The following is a 20,134-nucleotide window of genomic DNA, read 5'->3' as shown; positions in this document are numbered from 1 at the left end:
TCTGTGCGTCCGTTCGGAAGAAGCTAATTGCATGGGCTGCGGAGGGTCTTTATGACCGACAAGGTCGGCTGGATGAACGTGCACGAAGTTCTCTCTGGGATTATCAATTACCTTTCTTGCAGATCATAGGACCCGATACCATCTTTCCCAGAGAGGACTTAGATTCGGATGCTTTGCACCGAGGTAGGATATTATCTTGGATGTCAATTGTGTGAGTTGTTTTGAAAAGATGAACTACTATCCTATGTGTGACATGAATAGAATTTGATACTTGCCCTTCCAATTGTCCTTTTTTTGTTTTCCCCAACCTGCAATTTGTTCGTCTGTAGCACGGATCTCAGCCCCTCCACAGCCCATGCAGCTTGGCGACCCAGACGGACTCACAGGTGTTGACATCAGTGCTGACCCTCCTCCTGGTAGGTCCCATATCATACTGTGCCAAACAATGTAGATGTATATTTTATTCTTTCCAAGATAGCTCATATTGCTATGTCCTTTACAGAAGATCCGCAGCAGGGAACACACCCAGTGCAGCAAGGCCTGGAGGAAGGTGTTGGTATGTCTAGCAAATTACTATTTTTTTTTTAATCTTATTAACCCCGTTAACACACATGTTTTTTCTTTTGAAAGAGTGTTGCCTTTTAGATGTTTACCCTGCAAAACACCATTGATAGCATTAATGGGTGCCGTCATTAGTATTCAGACCAAGCCTTCTTAACCTTTTGTGAGGTTTTAGCAAGTGTCCTATGAGGCCAGGAAAGCACTTTTGAATGTTTGGCCTCAATGCTTCATTCCTGAAGCTAGGAGGGCAATCTGGCCATAATCATTACTGCCTAAGGTTATGTACTAAACATGTTTTTTTTTTTTTCTAAGAACATCAGGCCCCTCTTGACGTAGCAGCTGGAGTTGGATCAGGAGCTGGCGAGGATTCTGCATCCAGTGCTGTGGTATGTGATATAAGGGAACAAGGTGCACATGTAACATTTCAATGGTAGTAATGATTTTGGGCTAGATGTGGCTTACATTGTGTGTGTTAAATTAGTGCTATGACATTCTGACGATGCACCAGCACAACAAGAGTTCGATCTTGAACATCAGGGAATTATGTTATAATTTGGTGTGCCACTAATGTTCCAAAAACATCCAGGACCTTTAAAGTCCAGCCAGTCTTTGATTTTCCAGGTCCAAATTCATGTGTATCGTTTTGTTGGGTTGTCCTGTAGCCGATTGATGGCGAGATTTTAGACAACATACGTAGATGTAGAAAGTCATTGGTGTAGTAACAGATTTAACAAAAGCATAAACAACCTACCACACCAGGGTTAATTGGGAACACCTTCATGTTGAAACTTTTTTGCCTTTGTCATATTAGTCCTACCAATATAATATGTACCCATTATCAGAAGTGTTGCTAGCTTGGATAATATTACAATGAACAAGTACTTATTAGAAGCACATCAAACTTTTCTACATTCTGCTTGGGGTGTTAAGTTGTCAAACTAATCTGAACTATTTAGTCATGATGATTGATAATGATTTGGTCTATTTCTTCTGCTTTCAGGTAGCCTTCGATGCAGAGGGATTGTCACCTACCCAACCTCGTCCATCTATGCTGGATGTAGCCGAGAGGCTGCTTGATGAGTATGGGATCCAAAATGAGTTAAGGAGGCGTACTCAGCAATCTACTGAGGTAGTACGTCTGCTCGGGCTCATACAGGAATCTGTAGCAACAATGGTACAGGTTCAACAGGATATGCGTAACAGCTTGGTAAGTTTAGCAGACCAGCATCAACGGGATCGGCAAAGTGTTGACACTCAGGTGCTGGCCACACGCCAATGCCTGTTTGGATCTGAAGATGCCCCATTGGCAGAGCCCTCCCAAACATCTCACTCACCTGCCACTGCAGGTTGTGGTAGTGGGAGGGTAATGCCAGTGTTGGCCACTTGTCAGGCAGCTGGGGATGGGACAATTCCTCCTGTAGCCACTCCTAGCACTTCACACTCCGTTCGGACTCCCACACCCCTCAATGAGCAATCCTCCTGCACAACCTCATTGCGCACTGGTTCCACAATGCCCCTTCCATGTGACTACAGTCCCTACACACCTTTAGAATTTCACTTCTACCCAGGCCATCACCCTTTGTCAACAGCCCCACATGCCATTTCCCCCCGCACCGTGGACCTCAACAACCAATCAACCACCACTCCCCACACATCTTCACAACCCTTGCACCACCAGCAGCATCAAATAGCCTCGGGCAGCAGCTAACAAATTTAATGGTAATGGCACAAATTCTTAGGCTGAGCACAGAGCAGATGGGACTATTGGCACAAGATCTTCAGTCTGGGACATTTCCAGGGTTCAACACCCTGCATCAGCAGCAGCCTCATTTACAAGATCTGATCATAATGGGCCACTATACCACAACTCTAAGGCTGACCCAAGAGCAGATGGGACTATTGGCCCAACATTTGATGGCAGGAACCTTTCCAGTGTTCACCACACTGCATCAGTCACCACCACCACCACCACCAACTTAATTTGATTTTTGTTTTGTTTTTTTGTGTTAGTTTTGTTAATGATTGTTACATTGGCCAATTTGTGGGGCCATTTTTTTGTTTAATTTGAGGGTGGCACAATATGATTTATTATAGTGCTTTTTTTTGGTGATGAAATTTAATTTTATGCAAAATGATTAGTTTGTGTTTGATCTTTGGTTTTTTAGGAGTGTTGGTGGCCAAGTAAGGGCCCTGGTTAATGTAGGCATTTATACACACGTGCTTCTCTATCTCCAAACATATGATTTAATTTAAATTTGGAAAACTCTATGTTCACATAATGACCCAAGAAAAGGTCTCCCTTCAAATGTAGCTTCAAAACAAGTCTCAAGGATAACATAAACCAAAGCCAACATGCTAACAATTACAGACCACACCACTCAACAAAACAAATACAACACAAAAGACATTCGATGTGTACACCAAAAAGAAAACTTTGGTAATAAAAGATAAACTCTTTTTAATAACACATGTAGGTGTCTACCAACTGTAGCGTCCAAAAAATATATTATTAAAATATATAATATAATGAACAAAATTTCAAATGTATCATTTGTGTTGCAACGTGCAACATACAATTTTTTTATTTTTCTTTTTATTTAAAATTTTTTTTATTTTTTTCCAAAATTATGTTTTTTTTTTTGTAAACATTTTTTTAATTTTTTTGTTTCCCAAAACAGGGATTTTTTTGTAAACATTATTTTATATTTTTTTGGTTTCCCAAAACAGGGATTTTTTTGTAAACATTATTTTATATTTTTTTTGTTTCCCAAAACAGGGATTTTTTTGTAAACATTATTTTATATTTTTTTGTTTCCCAAAACAGGGATTTTTTTGTAAACATTTTTTTAATTTTTTTGTTTCCCAAAACAGGGATTTTTTTGTAAACATTATTTTATATTTTTGTGTAACAAATTTTTGTTTGTATTTTTTTCATTTTTTTTGTAAACAACGAGTCAAAGGTGTGACATTACGCACAAATGGCTGCTTAGGGTCCGGATCCACCCCACACAGCTGCTCCAAATACAGTATTCGGTCTCCACACCACTTTAAATACTCCAGCATTACCTCGCTGGTGAGGTGGGTGTGCCCTGGGTAGAAAAAGACATGACAATTAGTTTTATGCAAAATGATCCTAACAAGGATTGTAATTAATGTGCCTCAACAAATATGCTTAGGAGTCTATTGGTTGGCTTTTATGAACACTCTGAAGCAAATATGCAAAATTGCTGTTTTAAACCTTGAACTCAAACTTTCAACTCAAATTGTTCAAAAGGTTACATAAGATGGCTTGGAATGTTAGTAGCAGTTCCACCAAAGCTAAGTAAAAGGCTTTTCTGCATGTAAACACAAGCAATCATTTTGAAGAATGTAAGGTGTTTTGTGTTTAATTGGTCAACATGATACATGTGCACACATTTATCTCTATCACCATTGGAATCTGTGGAGCGTTCTCTCTCCCTCTTACTGTCTATAGTTTGAGCCTGACACATAGTAGAGACTCACCCTTTGGAATTATGAGGGACAGTTCTGGCCGGAGTAGATGTGTCTGCTCCCCTGATCTCCTTTCCGCCATCCCAGCTGTGTTAAGAGAGAATAAAAAGTTTCTCAACAAATGGACTCACGCTAACTGTAGGTTACGCAGTCATGAAAACGCTCTAACACCCACTCCTTACCACTCCACACTTCCCTGAAAGTTTGATTTAGACATTGATACGGTGGTGATGCAGATTTGTACAGTGCAAGCATCATTCTTCTGGGTGAAGCTTGTAGCGTTAAGGATACGTACTCCTTGCTTTTGTGCTGATTGTGTTTCTCTGATGTTTTTTGTGCCTCAGCCCTGCCTGTTCTAAGTGTTGGTAACATATCATTTTTGGAGGGCTGTGGAAAACTAATCAGATTAGACTTACCCTCTCTAGCTTTTTGGGGACGAGAGAAATCACGATCCTCCTTTTTACATGGCTCCTGTACACACCTCTAGGCACCTCCCTCCTGTTGGTTGACCCCACAGCAGGCAGCTTGCTATGGAGGCACATGAGATGAAGCCAAGCACCCTGTGCCTGTTCAGGCACTAGTCTGTGAGCCAGCCTTGCCCCCCTCCCTTCCGATGGTCTCAATGATTAGGAGTGACAGCATCAGGAGGCAATATTGGCATGCTGTCACCTCAGTTAAGGAGGAGGGGGAGTCTGTTCCAGACAAGTATTTGTGCAAATTTTTGGACATTAAGAAAATGGTCCCAGTAAGTCTTAGGGGGAATATGCACACCTATCACTTGGAATACTAATGCATAGAATGCATTCACATAAAGAACCTGCTGCCTTTAGAACAACTTGAAGCCTGATCGGGGACATACACAGTTAGCATTTCTCCACTTACTAAGTAGACACATTACTGGAAAAGCACACAACTTACCATCAACAAGGTTTGGTTGGCCCCCAGAACTTGATGGGACTGCCGGCTCAGGAGAAACTGCACAAAAAGAACACAAATTGAGAACTGGAATGTGGTACATTACCGAGGAAGAGTATTTATGAAAGATTGATAAACACGCATTTTCAGTGTTGACTAAATCCGGACATGAGTAAATTAACATGGCCCCCAAATATTTCTAAGTACAAAGCACACCATTTCCAATGTAGAGAAACTAACACCAATTTAGAATAGGGTGGTTTGAGAAAACTTAAAAATAATAACATGTCCTGTAATGCTCCCCAAAACCACCTTTCAAACATGAAGGTTAAGCAAGAGTGTTTCATGACCAACCTTCCTGTCACATATAGCAAAACTGCACTTGCTTTGACTCCAACTTAGATTATCCGAGATACACATCATCCTAGCACACACAATACATGTGATAATCTAATTTTATGTACTTACAGACTAGTTCAGGGGAGCCACAAACATCATCCGGCTCCACCCCTGGAGTGGGGGAGGATGGGGGAGACCCTTCATGGGGGGATGGTGTCCATTCATGGGGGGATGGTGTCGTATCTCCTAGAAACACAAAGACACGAATACAATCCTTGAACAAAAGCTATTTGATAAAGGCACACAGAAAGTAGTTGGGAAACATTGAAGGTAGTAGTTACAGTGGACTGGGTAAGCAGCGGCCCCTCTTCCCCAGTCCTCCACAACAAACATCCTCAATGTCAGCTGCTACATAACCCCAATGGCAAAATATATATATTCCAGCCCTTATATTTCCAAGGACACATTGAACACACAAACATATGTAGAATACTTACTTCCCATTTGAGGAGAGCTGATGTCCTCATCGCTGAGGGACAAATCTGCCTGCTCCTGCCCACCCACTTCCTCCTTGTCCTGCCCCTGCCCCGGGTACAAACGACTTGGCCCTGCCTGCTCAGGCTCCTCTCTCGCTGAAGCTACATCAACCACAAAAGAAAACAAAACAAACAATCATTCCTCCAAATTAGACCTAATACACAACACACCAGCACATCCACATTACTTACAGTGGGCCTGAGAAGGCTGAGCCTCCACATCCTCATCACTGGTTTCTAAAAAAAAACAAAAAACATTATATATTATTTATGGACACAAATAGGCAGTAACCTCTCATCATGCTAGCACCATACTCAATGCCCCTACAATTCAGAACATAGAAGCGCACTTACACCAATGAGATGCATTGACCATGTTTTAAAACAGGAGGGCAACATGCAAATTAGGCGGTCGCTTAAGGCCTCGCACCTACAGGGGCCTTGCGGCCAGTGGCGGAGCAAAAACATTTAGAAGGGTGCAGTCAGGGAAATCGCCCAAGTAAAAGATTGCTTTCAATCCTCGGATCTAAAAGTTGCAGCAGTGTGCTGCTGTCCCTTCACTGCGTCTGCCAGGTGTCTGTTGTCCGCTGACACTTACCCCTCCTTCTCTGACTGGGGATTGGCCGTCTGATCATGTTATCCTAAGATGTTGAGGAATCGGTAGGTGTGTACCTGCACCAGTAGGAAGTGACTGCCCGGTCAACTCACTCTGCTCTCATCAGTTGTTGCTCTGGGAGGAGAGCTCCGCCCTGGACCCAGAACATACAGGCAACCAGGCCCAGACTTGATATTTTGCAGGCTGGTCATAGATTTGTGGTGTCTACTATGCAAAGGGGGTGAGTAGCCCCAGGGAAGTTGGAAGAGTCCGAAAATGGTTGTTGGAGAAGAAGGCCCTGGGTGGCTGGGGGACAAGGAGAGGGCCCCTGGGTGTTTTCTAGAGGAGGAAAGACCCCCAATGACGCCAGAGTCAATTGCCAGGGAAGAGAGTGGAGCTGAGCAAGTCCTGCATATCTGACCTGAAAGCCAAACATGGTGTAGATGGAGCCCTTTGCCCTACACAATGACAGCACCCGAGGTGGAAGGTGAGTGGTAGCGGGTCTTTGAAATTATATAGCATATGGACTGTGTCCATTATTGGTAGTTTTGTTTGGAGTTGTCCTTTAGATGTTTAACTATGTTGTTTTTGCCCCGAGCTGTGAGGGACTGAGGTATGACAGCCCACTATGCTGAGACTTATACTGCCCTAGAATGTTGAGGACTGAGGAATCCTTAGTCCCTAACAGAGGGCACTACAAGTCTTAGCATAGCAGGCAGTAGTTCCTCAGTCCCCTACAGAGAGCAGTACAAGTCCAAGCAGGTAGCCTTCTGCAGTGGGACTTGTTGTGCCCTTGACTGTGGTGGACTGAGGAAGGGAAGTGTAAGGGGGTCTCTGTAAGCTCAGATGTATGGGGGAGCTTTGGTGACCACAGAGTTCCCTTTTACACCAGAGTCCCCAGCTTCCCCCCTCAAATAATGGTTCCATGAACTCTCCTTACATCAGAGTCTTCACACTTCCCTCTTACAATGTAGTAAGTCTGGAGACTCTGATGTAAAGGGGGCTCTGTAAAATGTGATTAGAGATTTGAAATTTCTAAAATTATTTTTTTCTACTTACGATCCACAATTTCGAGCTGCTGAAATGGCTCGCTGTCTCGGAAGGCGTATTTAAGTGTGGTCGTCCTCCTCCTCCCCTTCTTCACCAAAAGCACAAGAGGGTGCCGGCCGTCCGCTTTGGCTAGAAGCAGAAGAGAAAAAAGAAACATAAAAAATACGAATGTACATAGTAGTATTAAAGGTTGTGAAGAGACACTTGATGGAGGTAGGAAAGGTAGGAGCGAGAGGGAGGGGAGGGGGGGGGGTGTTGGTATTAGTGTTGTTGCATACCTAAACACATGTCCACCTACCCAAAAAATTGTAACCTATCTGGTCACATGTAATGTATATTTTTACTTACCGGAGATTTGCTCAACAGCCTTTAGCAGGAGCCTGGGTGATCCCCTTTTGGCATCACTCCAGGCCCGCTGCAGATCCACCACCCGAGCCTGGAACATGAATCTCCGCCGCAGCCTCATCCGGACACGACACATCATCTTGTGCTTTTGGTGAAGATGCATGTTCACCCTATCATACCCCCAGAGGAGGAGGAGCTGTGGAAAGAGCAGTGTATGTTTGAGTCCAAGTATGTCCAAAATAGAATAAAAATAGAGATTATTGCGCTAACTTAAAAAATGTAAGCAGCTGACATCAATCACTGAACTAAGGAGGGTGATAAATCAATAAATACAAAAATATGTGCAGCGCTAGAAGAAAAAAATTCCCAACAAAATAAATTGTCCAATCGCAGGAAACATTCCACAAGTAACGTAAACAATTGATGGTGAGAAAAAGTCCAATATATAATGGTGCAAATCATATATAAGTGCAGCAAATCCCGTCACCAGTGAAGGTAGAAATATATTGCGCTCACCAGATGGATGGGACCCCAAAACACCATATAGTGTAGGAGTCAAACAGGCTTAAAAATGATGGAGTGTCCCCACAGATTTTTCACCGATTCCAATGGCAACCATGCAAATCTCCGGTAGATGGAATAGTTCAGAGATTCCCCTTCCACATGGTGGGTGGTAAAACCGAAAAAAATGGAGGGACATATAGCGTAATATTGCTAAAATCAATTTAATAACAATAAAGATGATACACTTACAGACATCCGTGAAAGACAGGCATATAAGATGTAAAACAGCTGGGCTGACCAAGTCCTCTTTACATGTTTCGGCATAAATGCCTTTTTCTTTTGATGGAAAAATTTAAAAAAAAAAAAAATATATATATATATATATATATATATATATATATATATACACATATACACATATATATATATATACATATATACATATACACATAGAGTAGGGAACAGGTTCACATCTAGGAACTTTCTATACAGGAAGCTTCTATCTCATGTCTAATAGGCAGAACGTGCATGTGCAGATCTGCAGACCAAAAGTTAACTGCACACCCGCTAGATAAGCGACACCCCCCCAGCCACCATCCCCCCCATCTCGCACATTCACCCCCCCTCCTCCTTCTTACCTTACAGATAAATGCCACAATCTCACGGGTAAAGAGCGCAGGAGCCATTATGAATTGACTTGCCGAACGAACTGTACTGTTTCCGGAAACGTGTGCACCCAAAAACAGTTTCGTTTCCGGTTGCATTTAAAAATGTGATAACGCAGTTTTTTATATTAGCGAATTCGCAAAAAATAATCACCTTACACAACCATTAAGCATATCTAACAAATAGACAAAACATACATTTGTGGACACCAGAAAACTTTATTTAGACACATGAAGACATTTAAAAAAAACATTTGAAACATGCTCTTTATTACAAAGACAATACACAGCTCAAAGATTTCACATGACATATTTTTGGCACAGTCTCCACAGTATACCATTGAATCCACAGAATTGAATATTTTAAAGCAAAACACACTTTGTAAAACTTTTATAGCATATACATCAACAAAGAGCCCATAATCAGCAGATACATGTGCAGATTGACAGAACAATACACAATTATGTTAACACCAAAAAATACTTACAGAGAGAGAGAGAGTCAAGTGTGCTATGTGTCTTTGGACATAACAGACAACACAGCAAAATCCAACCTCCATAAATAACAAAGGACCCCAAATTTTAACTATAAAGCATGTGACACACAATATATTTGACCTCTTGCTAGGCCAAATCTTTACTCCCGTCTGAGTGACCGATATATAATCAAGGGAAAGATACACCCAGTAATGGTTACTCCCAGGCAAAAATTTAACTGTGTGTGTCCTGTGTGTTTTGGAGCATGCTCAGTTGGGAAAAAAAGGGAAATAGAAATGTGAATTGAGAAAATTCTCTCTTCAAGTTTGCTAGTCATTATTTAGAAGGTTTAGATACAGGAATACATACAATTACATGAGAGAGCGAGAGAGAGCGAGATATATATTTAGGGAAACAATTGAAACACATTGAACAGATATGTAAGCCAACAATCTGACTCATCACTCATGAACATCCCTAATCTTGGCGTGGCAATTATATCAGGCGTTCTTATGGGCGTTTTTGCTGGCGTTTTCCCAGGCGTTTTGACATGCATTTTTTGGCAAGGCATTTTTATATGAAATAACGTTAAAAAGCCCCACAAACAGACCACAACACCTACATGTGAACATAGCCCGTTTGGGGGCGTTTGGGGGGATTTGTACAGCTCAAGGATCAACTCCCAAAACAGCCAAAAAGTCCAATCCTATTCAGTTCAATGGCCCCTGTTCCCATGTGAGCATTTTGACAGCATGAGAAAAACACCCAACGCTCACAAGAGGACATGAGCTTGTTTAATGGCAGTAAGGACTGAGAAATAGCACAATGATTAGGGAGTCTGCCTTCCTGCTGTAGGTTTGTAAGTTCGAATCCAGAAGGAGCCCTCTGTATGGGCAACACTTGGAGGTCTCCAAACCTCCAAATGTTTACATCAATAATTTTGCTCATGTTTGAAAAAGGCATGTGTATCAGTAAACTTTTTATCTAAAGACATGACCAAAATACAAAAGATGCCACATAGGTGAATATGTAGCAATATTGTGAGTGAGCTAAAGCTATATTTGTTTGTTGGGCATACTTTGCTAATTAGCCAAGTATGGGGATATATATATACCTTCAGTTACATGGGTAGTCAAATGCTAACACTTGGCCATACCCATATGGAAGAAAATGTTATATTTTAGAAAAACATTCTTTGTAAACACATAGAATATTGTCAAAATTGTGACATTTCCTTGATATTTGTGAAATGCTAATAATCTTTCTTTGAAATATGTTTTCCATCTATTTTTGTTCTATCTGACGACCCATTCCCCAATGTAATATTTTGTGGTATTTTTCAGATAATGTGGAGGTTCGATATAAACACTGTAGATTTCACTGTTATGATTTCTGAGTTAGCAGGAAAGGTGTATGGAATGTGATGGTGTTTACTAAGGGATCCCTTGTTGGAAGTGTGCATGTTTTTCCAATTCCGCCGGTTTTTTCCATTTTCTATGGGCGAGACAGCGGATTTTCAATCGGTATTAAAAGAAAATATTGCCCAAAATCGCGCTGGCGGAATTTTTTGAGCCTATTTGGCGTTGCGCATGCGCACATTCGCGCGTTCGCAGCTCGGGCTGGAGGAGCTTTTTTACCTTTTTACACTTTTGCAGATATCTCTCTTTCTAAGTCAGTTTTTGAGATTTTTTTAAAAGCTAGTCATCTCCAAATTGTTTTCCACACCTTCCACAGTGATTTGGGATTTTTAGGGGTACAGGGGAAAATTTGGCAAAACATTAGTCGAGCTTTTAGCTGGCGTGTTTTTAAGTCCCGCTCTAACCTTGAAGCATCTTAATGAATCTCACAGTTGGCGTTATTTTCCGCCCGCCGTTCTTTGAATACCAATTTCAGACTTAAAAATTCGCCGGTTCGCAAAATTCCGCCGAAACGCCAATTCGCCGTACTATGAATCAGGCCCTATATAACATAAATAAATGTCCAGTTTAATGCTTAAGGGCTCTTTCACACAGAGCGGTCCACATTGCGATCCACTCCGATGCTTTTTTTTTTTTCACGGAGCAGATTACAGTTGTGTCATCCGCTCCGTATGTCCGCATATCATCCCATCCGTTTGCGGATGATATATGGACATAATGTAAGTCTATGGGCATTGCGGATGTCAGCGGATGACACTGCTGACATCCGATTTTCCTTCCTTTCCGTTTTTTACACAGAGGAAAAATAGGGTTCTGTTCCGTTCCAAAAAACAGAACAGAACTGAAAGGAAGAAAATCGGATGTCAGCGGATGGTATTCCGCTAAAATCCGCAATGCCATTGACTTACATTATGTCCGCAAATCATCCGCAAAAAAATAGGATGATTTGCGGACATACGGAGCGCCCGTGTGAAAGGGCCCTTAAGGTTAAGCAAATAAAGAAAAAACAATATAGCGTATACAATTGTGACACAAATCGTATTGCAATTGAATGTTATTAAAAATGACCTTTCCTTTTCAATCTGCAGCTGTTGTAAATTTCTGAAAATGCAATACAATATGGCTGCCTGGAGCTGTTCTGTACACAGAATGTATACTGACCACAACCCCCAAAACATAATTTCCTGCTTGTGTGATTGGCTCTCCAATTTTCCCAGAAGACTGCACTAAGATAAAAGTCAGGTTTCTGGCATCCCCTGCAACAAAAATGTCATTTTTGGTGAGATACTCTCAATAGGAACATGTCTAAAGGGATGCAAGCCCAGCATATTTCCTTATTAGAGCCCTGCAGCTGCCACAGCTGATAGATAATTATGAAACCACTCCCATTTGAGCACAGAGGAACAAACAATGATTTCTTCAGAATAACAAAAATTAGGAATCTGCAACAAAGTTTGTTAAAATCCTTATAATGTACAGAGATCACCCAGAAGGGAATGTTTTTTCTCAACAAAAGTGGAATTACGCTTTAAAGTCCAAAAACTATCCCAAAAATGGTTCTATAAAATCACTGCCAAACGTGATGCTCACAAACTTCTTACCATAGATGGAGGACCTCCTATATTATAGAAGATAAATATAGTCTGGCATTTTGTTGCCAGGGAACATCTTCAGGGGACAGACCTTATTTGTGACGCCGATTTCAATGTGACAATGCCGGTATTCTGCTTGTTTCTGCTGTTTATTTTGTGAGTACCTTTTTTTCACAAATACTGTAAGTTCCTTGTTTGAATATAATACACGGTAGGTTTTGTTTTGTTTTCTTCCTTCTCTGAGCTTTACTATTGGCTGAGCTGATGAGATGTTGTGAGCCTTCCTGATGCAATTGGAGCCACCTAGTGGTTTTAGGTGCGATTTGTTTACAGTAAGCTTCTCCTGCTGAGATTGTTGGTCTATCCTATACAGACAGTATTGACCTCCTATAATATAGAGGTCCTCCCTCTCTGGTAAGAGGTTTGTGCACCTGGAGGTGATGGAGCATGTGGAGCATCACATGGTTGGCAGTGATTTTATAGCACCATTTTTGGGATAGTTTTTGGCCTTTGAGCATCAAATTGGACATTTATTCTTAAATGTTGTAAATTCATTCAATTGCAGCAATACCAATGTGTGCGTTATTTGTTCTTTGTACCTGTAGTAAGACCGAGAAACAATAGTTGCATTTTTTTTTTTTGTCCTGCCCAATCACACAGATACTAATGCTTGCTGTTGGAAGGCAACATGTTTTATTATCATGTATTTCTGGATTTTTACTGCCTGGTTGATCAAGGCAATTGGTCTATGTTGGAAATCATTGTTTTGGAATACCAGTTTAGCAAGGTTACCCAGCAGGGTGTTTGTAACAAGGAGGTATAAATGGAACTTCATCTCCGAAAGGATGTTCTCGCATAGGCTTCCTAATGTGATGTATGGGGGTAGAAGAGCATCAGCTAAGACCTCCTGGGGAGGTGCGAATTAATTTGACTTATTTCCCGTTTCACATCAACATCAAAGGCCAACTGTTACTGGAAGATGACCTGGGTCACAGCATTGGTTCATGGACTAATGCTGCCACTTGGTTGAGATTGCAACATACTTCCTGGGAGATGGTCAGGGGAAGAATATACTTCCTGGTGATTAGGAAGGACGGCCTCTCATGGCATTTTACTGGACAGAGAAGGACTACATGGACGGGCAAAGGGTGTGGTTGTGGGTTGTGTCTGAATGTATTTTAACCACTTCTGGACCAGAAGGATTTGCCTTAATGATCAGGCCATTTTTTTCGATTCGGCACTGTGTTAACTTTAACAAACAATTGCGCGGTCATGGGACCCTGTACCTAAAAAAAATGTATGTCCTTTTTACCCCACAAATAGAGCTTTCTTTTGGTGGTATTTGAACACCTCTGCAATTTTTATTTTTTGCGCTATAAATAAAAAAACGAGCGACAATTCTGAAAAACAAAATAATATTTTCACATTCTGCTATATAACATTCCCAAAAAAAAAAAAAAAAAATCTAATTTTTTCATCCTCTCAGGTCAATTTGTATTTTGCTACATATTTTTGGTAAAAAAAATCGCAATAAGCGTATAATGATTGGTTTGCGCAAAAGTCATTGCGTCTACAGCACAAACTAGGGAAAAGATTTATTTAATTTTTATTTGTTTTTTACTAGTAATGGCGGCGATCTGCAATTTTTAGCGGGACTGCGACATTGCGGCAGACAGATCGGACACCTAACTGACATTTTTGGCACTTTTGGGGGGACCAGTGACATTATTGAAGTTATCAGTGCTAAAAATATGCACTGTTACTGTAATAACGACACTGGCAGGGAAGGGGTTAACATAGTTGTGATCAAAGGGTTAAGTGTGAGCCTAGGGGAGTGTTTTCTAACTGTGGGGGAGGGACTTGTGAAACGATCATAGAGACCTGTGATCCTATATAGGAGGATCACAGACACTCTGTGATCATTTCAGAGAAAACAACGGTCTGCTGTGTTTATAACAGCAGACCGGCGTTCTCTCTCCGTGGGGAGCGTTCGTGGGTGCCTGGCTGTAATCAGTGGCGCCGGTCCCGTGCATCGGCATTCACGCCGCCTGGGACCGCTTCCACAAGCCAACGTACCCCTACGTCGGTTAGCGCAGCTGAGTCAGCCTGCCGCAGTAAATCTTCAGCGGGTGGTCGGCAAGTGGTTAAAAGGTAATGGCCAGCGAGAGTTCGTTCACTTTTCCATTGAGCTCCAACACACAGCATTTTGAGGATGACCATAGGTAAAATATCATCTGTTTTTGTGTTTTATATATTCTGTAGTATTTTTTTTTTTTGTGTTTTATGTTAGCATCTCGACTTTCTTTATAAATAAATAAGATATTTGATTATTTAAGCATCATGTTTATTTATAAGTTATATGATAACTATGGAGGGCGGGGGGGTTAATTTTTTCAATTTTGGTCATTTGTAGGGCTATTAAGGAGACTATTGTTAAACAAAAGCCATGGGAAATCAGACACTGCCCTTATGTACCAATGCAAAGGTAAATAAAAGCAATATATCGCTGGGAGAGGGCCAATAACATTGATCACATTTGTCACAGATGCAACACTACCTTCCATCATGAAAACTCACTTAACCACTTATGGACCACCCACCGTGTATTTACGTCGGTCCTTGGACGTTAAAGGGTAACTCAACTTTCGTTGGGAAAAAAAAAATAGCAAATAAAGAAAAAACAATATAGCGTATACAATTACGACACAAATCATATTGTAATTGAATGTTATTAAAAATGACCTTTCCTTTTCAATTTGCAGCTGTTGTCATTTTCTGAAAATGCAATGCAATATGGCCACCTGGAGCTGTTCTGTACACTGAATATATACTGACCACCAGTGTTGCTCATCTTAGTTTAAAAAAGTAATTAGTTACAGTTACAAATTACTTCTCCCAAAAAGTAATTGAGTTACTGACTCAGTTACCACATAGAAAAAGTAATTAGTTACTCAGCAAAGTAACTGTGACTTTTTTTTTAATATTCTATAATGCAATTACGTTCTATAACATCTTTAATAGCAAAGATGTTTATATTAACTGATTGAAGAATAAAAACACTATATACAGTATTTTAGAACATTTGGTATTTATTTTAACCGAACTCAATAGATTGCAGCCTGCCATAGATATGAATGATATGCATAGAAACATATAAAAAATAAATATTATGTTATGTTTTTTTGGTATCTGCTGCTGCCTGGACTGGCTGGCTGCTGCTGGTGGTGGGCTGCTGCCTGGCTGGTGGTGGCGTGGCACACTGGTGGTGGCGTGGGCGCTTGGCACACTGGTGGTGGGCGGCTGCCTGGCTGGTGGTGGCGTGGGCGCTTGGCACACTGGTGGTGACGTGGCACACTGGTGGTGGCGTGGCACACTGGTGGTGACGTGGGTGTGACACACTGGTGGTGGGTGGCTGCCTGGCTGGTGGTGGCGTGGCACACTGGTGGTGGCATGGGTGCTTGGCACACTGGGGTGACGTGGGCGGCACACTGGTGGTGGGCGGCTGCCTGGCTGGTGGTGGCGTGGGCGCTTGGCACACTGGTGGTGACGTGGCACACTGGTGGTGGCGTGGCACACTGGTGGTGACGTGGGTGTGGCACACTGGTGGTGACGTGGGTGTGGTACAATGGTGGGGGGCAGCTGCCTGGCTGGTGGTGGCATGGCACACTGGTGGTGGCGTGGGTGCTTGGCATACTGGTGGTGACGTGGCACACTGGTGGTGGTGTGGCACACTGGTGGTGACGTGGGTGTGGCACACTGGTGGTGATGTGGGTGTGGTACACTGGTGGGGGGCAGCTGCCTGGCTGGTGGTGGCGTGGCACACTGGTGGTGGCGTGGGTTCTTGGCACACTGGTGGTGGCGTGGGCGCTTGGCATACTGGTGGTGACTTGGGCGGCACACTGGTGGTGGCGGGCAGGTGCCTGGCTGCTGGTGGCGTGGGCGCTTGGCACACTGGTGGTGACGTGGCACACTGGTGGTGGTGTGGAAGGTGGCTGGTGGGTGGTGGTGGCTGGTGGGGGGTCTGAGTCCTGACTGTCTGTGAGTTTTTTTTTTTTTTGTTACCTGCTGTGCTGGGCTTGCTGGTGGTGGTGTGGCCTCTGGTCTGGCAGGCACACTGTTGTCCGGGTCCCTCTGGATCCTTCCTCCTGCAGGCCTCAGGCCTGCCTGTCTCTGTGCCTCTCTCCTCCTCTGAGCTGGCTGTGTGTGTTGGACTGGACTCGTTGGTGGACTGGTGGTGGTCTTCCTGCTGGCTGCTGCCCACTGTGCCCTACTGCCCTGTGGTGTGGTGGACTAGTCTCCTCCTGGCCTGGGCTGGACTATATCGTTTTTAAACTGACTGTGCTGGAGTGCTGGTCTCTGGTCTGTAACTTACAGCCCTGCTGCCACTGGTTGACTAGACTAGTACTTGTTGTTGCTGACTGTACTTGTATTATATTTTATTTGGCACTGGCAGACTGGCACTGGACCTGGCTGGGTAGGAATCAGAGCGCCGCCGGACTCTATGCCCGCTCTCCCCTGTCCTCTCCTCTTGCTGCTGCTGGCGCGCTGTTCTGCTGCTGCCGTGTCTGTGAGACAGCGCCGCGTGACGTCACGTGACTCACTCGATGAGTCACCTCCTCTTCTTCTCTCTCCAGGACCGCGGACAGCGGTCATAGAGGACTCGGAGAGGGGGAATACAATTACATCTACTGCCATCTAGTGGCGGTAGATGTAATTGCGGTAACGGCGTAACGCAGCCGGAAGTAGCGGCAGCGGAGTTACAGGGAGACAATGAGTAATCTGATAGATTACTCGTTACCCTGAAAAGTAACTGCGTTAAGTAACGCCGTTTACTTAAACGCAGTTACTTCCAACACTGCTGACCACACCCCCCAAAACATAATTTCCTGCTTCTGTGATTGGCTCACCAATTTTCCCAGAAGTCTGCACTAAGATACAAGTCAGATTTCTGGCATCCCCTGCAACAAAAATGTAATTTTTGGTGAGATACTCCCAATAGGAACACATCTAAAGGGATGCAGATAGCTGCCATAACCCCGGTATTTTTTTAAACGGCGGGCAGTATGCTTTAACATAAGGGTGATCCCAGAGGCGGATTCGCCGCGGGATCACCCTTATGGGAGGCAGGAGAGGTGCTCCCCCTCCTGTCGCTTCCCGGTCATTTTCCCCGCTTACCGGAGCTGTCGGTAGCGGGGAAAACGATCCGGTCCGCTCTCCTCTCAGGCAACAAGTTGAGTGAGGGCAAGATGACCCCCACTTGACTCTATGGCCTTGGAGGACCGGAGCGACGTCAAACGTCGCTTCCTATCAACGGCCTTAAAGAGCCCATTTTTTTTTTCATAATGGAAAAAAAGAGACTTTTTTTTTTGTTTTTTAGTGTAGATGAGAGATCTGAGGTCTTTTTGACCCCAGATCTCACATTAAAGAGGAGCTGTCCTGATTGGGGGTTCTAAGTAATTTTCTAGCAAAAAAAAACAACTGATTTTAACTTGTAAACAACAAGTGTCAGAAAAAGGCCCGGTCCAGAAGTGATTAAAGGGGCATCGGGTAAAGGCGTTAAGGAGTTAACCTTCAAATTTAATATAAATACCATTCCAGTAGAAGTTGCTGTTATTGTTCTGTACATTGCTCAATAATTACATAATTTTGTTGAATCCATCAGGTGAACATGAACCCGATGTGGAGACGATTCCGATTATCTTTGCTGCTCCTGGAGAAAATGTGACACTTCTCAGTCGTATTAGGAATAGGAATATAAATACTTTACCCAGCATTACTGCCTGCCGTATAGGACGGGAGACACCTACAGAAAGCTGCTTGTTTAAGGATTCTATTTTATCCTTCAAAATAAATCAAGTGAATCGTAAACATGGAGGATCCTATTGGTGGGCAATAGAAACTTCTACAAGCAATAACAAAATATCATCTAAACATCTTGGACCGTATCTTCAAATTATAGGTACATTTTTATGTCATTTTAAAAGCATTATTTATTGTTTTTCATTTTTCAAGTGGAAGTGACACATTCTATTTATATATATCATTTTTTTGTTAGGTAAATGTGACATTTTACTTTCCGGTTTCTCTTTATCTAATGTTATATCAATTCAGTTGCTTTCAGGGCTCAGTAGCTCGAGCTGAAATTTACACACACAAGTGAATTAGAGCAGTGACTCCTCTTCTTGCTCCCATCCTTCTCTACAGTTCTGTCTGAGGTTCCAGTTAGAGACTAGGGATGATCAAACTTTTGAAAAGTTTGGTTCGACCAGAACACCCGAATTTCCCGAAAGTTCGGTTCGGATTCCAGAACCCGATTGAAATCAATGGGACCCGAACTTCGGTAATCAAAAAACACAATTTTGAACCCCTCAAACCCAATAAATGCCCCTAGGGTTCTGGGTCATGCCCCAGGGACTATGAATCAGGCAAAAAAAAGTTCTTAAAAATTGTTGTTTTTTGATAGAGAGCCAATTATTTAAAAAATTATTGAAAAAAAAAAAGAGATTTCTTTGGATTTAGTGTCTGGGGGGGGGGGAGGGGGTCCTAAAAAGTGTACCTTTGAAGTTTCAGCTCTGTAGCATGTCCAGAACCAGAATAAAAAGATAATTTTTCTTAGAATTACAGTAGCGCAGGGATGGTGTTACCCTACTTTCATACATGGGCATTTTTGTTTCAGGCGTTTTTCAGGCATTTTTTGGGCGTTTGGAGGCAGGCATGACATCTGTATATATACAGTGCCTTGCGAAAGTATTCGGCCCCCTTGAACTTTGCAACCTTTTGCCACATTTCAGGCTTCAAACGTAAAGATATAAAACTGTAATTTTTGTGAAGAATCAACAACAAGTGGGACATAATCATGAAGTGGAACGAAATTTATTGGATATTTCAAACTTAGTTAACAAATAAAAAACTGAAAAATTGGGCGTGCAAAATTATTCAGCCCCTTTACTTTCAGTGCAGCAAACTCTCTCCAGAAGTTCAGTGAGGATCTCTGAATGATCCAATGTTGACCTAAATGACTAATGATGATAAATAGAATCCACCTGTGTGTAATCAAGTCTCTGTATAAATGCACCTGCACTGTGATAGTCTCAGAGGTCCATTTAAAGCGCAGAGAGCATCATGAAGAACAAGGAACACACCAGGCAGGTCCGAGATACTGTTGTGGAGAAGTTTAAAGCTGGATTTGGATACAAAAAGATTTCCCAAGCTTTAAACATCCCAAGGAGCACTGTGCAAGCGATAATATTGAAATGGAAGGAGTATCAGACCACTGCAAATCTATGAAGACCTGGCCTTCCCTATAAACTTTCAGCTCATACAAGGAGAAGACTGATCAGAGATGCAGCCAAGAGGCCCATGATCACTCTGGATGAACTGCAGAGATCTACAGCTGAGGTGGGAGACTCTGTCCATAGGACAACAATCAGTCATATACTGCACAAATCTGCCCTGTATGGAAGAGTGGCAAGAAGAAAGCCATTTCTAAAAGATATCCATAAAAAGTGTTGTTTAAAGTTTGCCACAAGCCACCTGGGAGACACACCAAACATGTGGAAGAAGGTGCTCTGGTCAGATGAAACCAAAATAATTACTTTTTGGCAACAATGCAAAACGTTATGTTTGGCGTAAAAGCAACACAGCT

General features: G+C 42.5%; 1 protein-coding gene across 1 annotated transcript in view; it reads left to right on the top strand.

Moving 5' to 3' along the window:
• Nucleotides 1-20,134, top strand: part of LOC309552863 (uncharacterized protein) — a gene marked incomplete at its 3' end in the record, with an annotated part of 268,170 nt that overhangs the window by 35,676 nt on the left and 212,360 nt on the right. The window contains exon 3 of the mRNA XM_082253774.1: nt 18,152-18,448. Within this exon, the coding sequence (XP_082109900.1) occupies nt 18,152-18,448 (297 nt within the window). The remainder of the gene's footprint in view (nt 1-18,151; nt 18,449-20,134) is intronic.

This window comes from Pelophylax lessonae, assembly GCF_965119305.1.
Source record: "Pelophylax lessonae genome assembly, chromosome: 4".
Taxonomy (NCBI): Eukaryota; Metazoa; Chordata; class Amphibia; order Anura; family Ranidae; genus Pelophylax; species Pelophylax lessonae.
Note: the sequence above shows the minus strand (reverse complement) of the source record. Positions and strands in the feature narration are given on the sequence as shown.